At 39.9% G+C, this 7,655-nt stretch overlaps 1 protein-coding gene across 1 annotated transcript; it reads left to right on the top strand.

Annotated features, from left to right (window-relative positions):
- The first annotated feature begins 236 nt into the window (after nt 1-236).
- On the top strand, nt 237-1,253 carry LOC139183913 (olfactory receptor 2Z1-like). Its single transcript, XM_070792213.1, has one exon. It carries the CDS (start codon nt 237-239, stop codon nt 1,251-1,253), a length of 1,017 nt encoding a protein of 338 aa, XP_070648314.1.
- The last annotated feature ends 6,402 nt before the right edge of the window (nt 1,254-7,655 follow it).

Genomic DNA, 7,655 nt, shown 5'->3' with positions numbered 1-7,655 from the left:
CCAGCGTGGGTACAGAGGGTTTAACTGCAAGCCTTGGTGGGTAGTGCTCTCCTGGAAGGTGAAGGCACGACTTTTACACAGAAATAGTAAAATTAGGGCTTTATTTTGCTGTTCCCCATCTCCCATAATGAATCAATCATGGTGGGGTTTTTTCCTACTGAGACTAAATGTGCCCATCAGTCCTTCTTAAGAGACTCCAGGCAGTCATCATTAAACAATTTCAGTTGTCATATAAGATGAAATTTTCCCCACTGAGACTCCTTGCAAATACCCTGTTCTTCCTGCAGATGAGTGATGCCTCTCAGAGGGTGAGGGAAACAAATCAGTCAGTGACCTCGGACTTCACTCTCATGGGCCTTTTCAACCACTCAGGGCCACATTTGGCCCTGTTCTCCCTGGTGGCTGCCACATTCACGATGGGCCTTCTGGGCAATGCAATCCTGATCTTCCTGATCCACACAGATGCCAGGCTCCACACACCCATGTACTTTCTTCTCAGCCAGCTCTCCTTGTTGGATGTTGGCTTTCCACTGGTCACCATTCCCAAGATGGCAGCTGACTTCCTGGAGGAAGAAGGCACCATCTCCTTTGGAGGCTGTGCAGCTCAGATGTTCTTCTTGATGCTTATAGGTGTCTCTGAGGGCGTCTTGCTATCCCTCATGTCTTATGACCGCTACATTGCCGTGTGCCACCCCTTGCATTATCCTGTGCTCATGAGACATCAGGTCTGCCTGCTCATGGTGGGCATCTCCTGGTTGTCAGGTGTGCTTGTAGCCTCCATCCAGACCTCCATCACTCTGCACTTCCCCTACTGTGCCTCGCGCACTGTGGACCACTTCTTCTGTGAGCTGCCTGCCCTACTCAAGCTCTCCTGTGCAGACACCTCTGCCTATGAGTTGGCGCTGTCCATCTCCGGGGTGCTGATCTTGGTGCTGCCTATGTCACTCATCGCCACCTCCTACAGCCATGTGTTGGGGGCTGTTCTTCATATGCACTCAGCTGAGGCCCGACACAAGGCCTTCACCACCTGCTCCTCGCACATCACTGTGGTGGGGCTCTTCTATGGGGCAGCAGTGTTCATGTACATGGTACCAGGCACCTACCACACCCCACAGCAGGACAACGTGGTCTCCCTCTTCTACAGTCTCATCACTCCTATGCTCAACCCCCTAATCTATAGCCTGAGGAACAGAGAAGTTCAAATGGCTTTGGTCAGGATTCTTTTCAGAACTGGCTTCAGATCAAAGAGATGACCTCCTGGGGGATGCCCAGTTGTCCCAAGGACCCTGCCTTACAGTTGAGACCCATCTTTGGTTTGCAGTCCATGTGGTTCAAGACATATTCTGACCAGCTCCCTTCCTCCTCCAAGACTCGCTTTTTCTCTAGTGGATTTAATGATCCCAATTATTTAAACAAGAGGAAGGGTTTGTTTGTTTGTCTTAAATCAAAGAAAAATTTTACTACAAAACTGTCAACCCAAGAACAGAGATGGACCACAGGATCACAGCTTGTAAATGTTTTGGCCACCTATTAGTACCCCGCATTATCCCATTCTTATACATTTACATACAGTGAGCAATAAATCAAATCCAACTCTAGAAATCCAAGCCCCAAAAAATGGAATTGAGGGGCTCGTGCTCTGACAATACTGTTCTGGCCACAGTCATCCTTGAGCTGATCACTCTGAGGTCATAAGTGAAGTTAAAGTCAGAGGCATGACTGGGAGCCCTTATAATGGTCTTACTGCATGAAGGACTGAGCGGATAAGGGGGGTGGAGTGGGAATGTTTTATGCAGTATTACAAACCAGTAAGATGAAGCCAGAGTCTTTGCTACTGCCCCTTCCCTTTAATTCCTACCCCTGCTCCTCCCAGACCCATTAAAGCTTCCCTGAAGTTACAAGAAATAGGCTTGAAGTTTCAAAGAGATAGACTTGAGATGTGTTTATTCCTCCCAAAACCTAAAATACTTTTTAGAACCGTCCCACTGTGGTAGATGTAGTGGAGGAAATATAGAAAAGAATAAGGTTCCTTGGGGAGGGGTGGTTTTATTTCTTGGATACCTTATGAGTATTGACAGAAGGAATGAAAGGCTTTAAGCCATGTTCAGTGGGCAAATTGATTTCAGATCTGGTTTAGGTTCCTCCTCTACCTTTGTCTACACCATTAACCTTGTCAGAAGCACTGGATCACTTATCTCTTCCCTCTTCTTCTTCTTCTTTTTGCTTCTCACACACAATCAAGATTTCTAGAAGATGAATCAGTCTATCACAAAGTGCATGCATTTTTAGTTTTAATAAAAATTGCCAAATTGTTCTGCAGAGACTGTCACCGATGAATATGTGTTCATTTCCCCAACTACATCAGCAACATTTTTAATAACTTCAAATTTCTGCCAATTTCATGAAAGAAAATTACGTTTCCTGATTGTTTTACTTTCAATGTCCCTGATTTCTAGTGAGGATGATATCTTTTCGTAAGTTTTTTGGCCATTCACATTTCCTTGACTATGGATTTCCTGTTTATAGCAACTCTCTAAAGAGCTGTTCTTACTGATTTGTAGAAGTTCTTTACATCTTTATATGTTATATATTAAGCAAAAATACACTTCAAAGTGCCTTTGAATTTAAACTTTATGGGCTTTTTCATATGAAGTTTTTTCAATGGAGTCAAAATCATAGATCTTTTTACTTATTTTTATGTCTTACTTTAAAAATTCTCTTCCTCAATATATTATAAGAATATTGTCCTCAACTGTACTCCGATTATTTTAGGATATATTTGGGGGATATAATGTGAGGCATAACTTTTCCCATGTGGCCTTCTGATTTCCCTGTAATCTTCCGTAAGTCTCTGCTTATATTTTTTTGTCATGCTGTCATGACAAAATTTTGTCATGCTGTATCCTAGCAGAATTGCTCTTTGGTCTTCCAGCTTGCCACTTCTCTCTTATGCTTGGCTTGCTACTGCTGCCATCAATCCATTGTAGAATTTTCATTTTAATTACCTATTGTTGGTTTTTTATCAAGAGTAACTATTCTTGTTTCATGGATATGACCTTGTCCTTTATTACTATGAAGCTATAAAATGTACTTGTTTTAAAATCATTTTCAGATTGTCTATTATCACTACCTCTTGAATGTGAATTTTTCCATATGTTGGATTTGTGATCACTCATGGAATTGCTTCTTACATGTTTTGTAATTCTGGGTTGGTCACTCATTTAGGGGGTTGGGAATTCTCATAGATTCATCCAGCACTCTGATGATCTCTTTGCAAAATGGCTTGTGGAAATGACTTCCCATCTTGGAGGCACCATGGCTCTGCCCCAGCTTTGTAATGACACAATAAGCAGCCCTTACTTATTACTGTGAATCCCTATCCTGCAATTCTTTCTTTCAAGGGTGACTCTATTTCCTCTATCATTACCACTTCCTTATTTACACAAAAGTTTGTAACCATTAGAGAAACTTTTGAACATGGATTTCAATGTTTAGTAATGGAGTCCTAAGGTTTTTATAAGTTCCACAATACAACAACAAAAAGCTAGATGAACTAAAAATTCATCATTTATTTAAAGTTTTTCAAAAGTGATGGATGCCAAGAAGTTTCAATAAACTAAACTTCAAGAGGGATAATCCTTTCATAGGTAAGCGAAGACTAGCAGCCTCTTTCATACTGGGAGGAGTTTCGTGGAGAGATTCTGCTGAGACAGGAGAAAATTTGCCAAAGTTTAAAGATAACATGTGTGCTGTCATGATCGTTACTATTGATTGGAATCTTGGATAACCTCAAACACAGAAATAAGTCCTTCAGTCTGGCAATTTTCTCCCAAGAAAATTTTGCTGAGTAAAGAGTAGGGAGAGTGGAGCTGAAAGCAGACACAAAACTCACAGTGGAGATGAATCCAAAAGCAATCTGAAATCATTTTAACATTTTAACCCAATCCCCTGCCACCCCAAATCTTCCTAAAAGCAAAGGGATCATCTGTTTAGCAGTAGGGGGAAAGATTGGAGTCAGGATGAAAGGCGCAGAGATATCTCACGGCCTTATTTTAAAATACAGGTAAAATGTTCAAAGAGACAACCTAAGTGTCCAACAACAAAAGGATGAAGTAATGTGGCAGAAAGCAAAGAGGAACTAAAGAGCCTCTTAATGAAAGTGAAAGAGGAGAGTGAAAAAGCTGGCTTAAAACTCAACATTCAAAAAACTAAGATCATGGAATCTGGTCCCATCATTTCACAGCAAAGAGAAGAGGGAAAAATGACAGGCTTTATTTTCTTGGGCTCCAAAATCACTGCAGATGATGACTGCAGCCATGAAATTAAAAGACTCCTGCTCCTTGGAAGAAAAACTCTGACAAACCTAGACAGCATATTAAAAAGTAGAGACATTACTTTACTTACAAAGGTCCATCTAGTCAAAGCTATGGTTTTTCCAGAAGTAATGCAGGGATGTGAGAGTTGGACCATAAAGAAAGCTGAGTGCCGAAGAACTGATGCTTTTGAACTGTGGTGTTGGAGAAGACTCTTGAGAGTCCCTTGGGCTTCAAGGAGATCAAACCAGTCAATCCTAAAGAAAATCAACCCTGAATATTCATTGGAAGAACTGATGCTGAAGCTGAAGCTCCAATATTTTGGCCACCTGATGAGAACTGACTTCTTAGAAAAGACCCTGATGGTGGGAAAGATTGAAGGCAGGAGGAGAAGGAGGGGATGACAGAGGATGAAATGGTTGGATGACATCACCAACTCGATGGACATGAGTTTGAGCAAGATCCAGGAGTTGGTGAGGGACAGGGAAGCCTGGCGTGCTGCAGTCCATGGGGTCATAGAGTCGGATGCAAGTGAGCAACTAAACTGAAACTGAAATATGTGGTATATACATACAGTAGAGTACTACCCAGACGTACAAAAAAAAAAGAATGAAATTTTACCATTTGCAGCAACATGGATGGTTGCAATCACATGGTTTAAGTTATTAACTGTATAGAGTATGTGGTATGGGTTCCCAGGTGGCGCAGTGGTAAAGAGTCCACCTGCCAAAGCAGGAGATGCAAGAGACACGGATTTGATTCCTGGAGAGTGAAAATTCCATAGAGTAGGAAACAGCAACCCTCTCTAGTATTCTTGCCTGAAAAATCCCATGGACAGAGGAGCCTGGCGGGCTACAGTCCATAGGGTCCCTAAGAGTCAGACACGGCTTAGCGACTGAGCACACAATATGTGGCATAAAAATAATCTAAGGACAAATGTGATAACTGAAGAATACCTATTGAATTCACCTTAGCAATCACTTCAAAAAATAAATCCAAGAGATGTACCTAAAAATGTAAAAGAGGAGATAAACAGGAAATTTTAAAGATGTTTAATTACTTGAAAAAGGGCCTAAAAGGAAATAATAACAGATAATACAAATAGAAAGCAGAGAGCAACATGTTCAACATAATGCCTATTTTTTTTGCAAGTTACATCAATATTTAGTAAAATAGATCCATATGACGGGTCATAAATCAAGTCTCAATGAATTCCAAATGACTGAGATAACTCCCAGTATAATCTCTAACTATGACATAAGTAAATTAGAAATTAATCAAATGGTTAATTAGAAAAATCTCCAAACCTGTGGAAATTAAATAACACGTTGCCTAAAAACAAAACAGGGACTTCCCCAGTGGTCCAGTGGTTAAGAATCCGCCTTGCAATGCAGGGGACGTGTGTTCAGTTCCTGGTCTGGAACTATGACCCGACATCCCACAGAACAACTAAGCCGGCATACCATAACTAGAGAGTCTGTGCACCACAAGGAAAGATCCCGCATGCCACAACTAAGTCCTGACACGGTCAAATACATAAATACCTTTAAAAACAAAAACAACAACCCATGGGTCAGAAAAAGAATCACATGAAAAATAATTTTTAATTATAATGAAAACAATATATCAAAATATATGAGATTCTCATTAAAGCTTAGGTATGAATTTATAGCTTTGGATAGATACCTGGAAAAATAAAGATTTAAAAACATTGATCTAAGTGTCCATATTTTTTTAAAAAAAGATCAAGTTAAACTTAAAGTAAGAGTATGTGCTCAGGATCCGACTCTTTGCAGCCCCATGGACTGTAGCCCTCCAGGCTCCTCTGCCCATGGGATCTCCCTGGCAAGAATACTGGAGTGAAGTTGCCATTTCCTACTCCATAAAGTAAGTAGAGACAGTAAAAAATAAAGAAAAGAGCATAAATCAATAAAGTATGTGGGAAGCAAACAACAGAGAAAATTTATAAAGCTAAAAAATGGTTTCTTTAAAAGAGTAATAAGATAAATAACTCAACAATATACTGACCAAGAAAAAAAGAAAGAGAAAACACAAATTACCAATACCAGTAATGAAAAGAGAGTCCATCATTACAGCTCCTCCAGACATAAACTGTGTATTATCAACAACTCTCTTCCAATAACATTAAGTAGATAAATTTTATTTATTTATTATTGAAGTATACTTGATTTACAATGTTGTGTTAGTTTTTGGTATGCAACAAAGTTATGTATACATATTAAACTTCTTTGACCAAAAAATTCATCCCTGTTTTCCCATAAGATGTTATAGGAAAACTCAAATTAACTTTTTGGCCAACCCAAAATACATATAACTCAGAATATTTTCAGTTATAATTTATTACAGGATCTTGAGTATAGTTTCCTGTGCTATATACACAGGACCTTGTTTTTTAATTTATTTATTTATTTTAATTGGAGGCAATTACTTTACAATATTGTGGTGGTTTTTGCCATAAATCAACATGAATCAGTCATGGGTGTACATGTGTCCCACCATCCTGAACCCCTTTCCACCTCCCTCCCCACCCCATCTCTCTGGGCTGTCCCAGAGTACAGGTTTTAAGTGCCCTGTTTCATGCATCAAACTAGGACAGGTCATCTATTTTACATACAGTAATAAACAAGTTTCAAACTCTCATATTGTCCCATTCTCGCCTTCTCCCACATAGTCCAAAAGTCTGTTCTTTACATCTATGTCTCTTCTGCTGCCTTGCATATAGGGTTGTCATTACCATCTTTCTAAATTCCATATATATGCATTAATATACTGTATTGGTGTTTCTCTTTCTGACTTACTTCACTGTGTATAATAGGCTCCAGTTTCATCCACCTCATTAGAACTGATTCAAATGTGTTCTTTTTTATAGTTGAGTAATATTCCATTGTGTATACGTACACAACTTCCTTATCCATTCATCTGCCAATGGACATCTAGGTTGTTTCCATGTCCTGGCTATTATAAACAGTGCTGCGATGAACACTGGGGTACACGTGTCTCTTTCAATTCTGGTTTCCTCTGTGTGTACACCAGCAGTGGGATTGCTGAGTCATAAGGCAGTTCTATTTCCAGTTTTTTAAGGAATCTCCACACTGTTCTCCATAGTGGCTGTACAAGTTTGCATTCCCACCAATAGTGTAAGAGGGTTCCGTTTTCTCCACACCCTCTCCAGCATTTATTGTTTGTAGACTTTTTGATGTCACCCATTCTGACTGGTGTGAAATGGTACCTCACTGTGGTTTTTATTTGCATTTCTCTGATAATGAGTGATGTTGAGCATCTTTCCATGTGTTTGTTAGCCATCTGTAAGCCTTCTTTGGA

Source organism: Bos indicus, chromosome 7 (assembly GCF_029378745.1).
Source record: "Bos indicus isolate NIAB-ARS_2022 breed Sahiwal x Tharparkar chromosome 7, NIAB-ARS_B.indTharparkar_mat_pri_1.0, whole genome shotgun sequence".
In the NCBI taxonomy this organism is placed as follows: domain Eukaryota; kingdom Metazoa; phylum Chordata; class Mammalia; order Artiodactyla; family Bovidae; genus Bos; species Bos indicus.
The sequence above is the reverse complement of the archived record's forward strand: the minus strand, read 5'-3'. Positions and strand labels throughout refer to the sequence as shown.

Excerpts from the sequence above, each read along its gene's own strand:
- LOC139183913 (XM_070792213.1), top strand. The coding sequence starts at position 237 with ATGAAATTTTCCCCACTGAGACTCCTTGCAAATACCCTGTTCTTCCTG.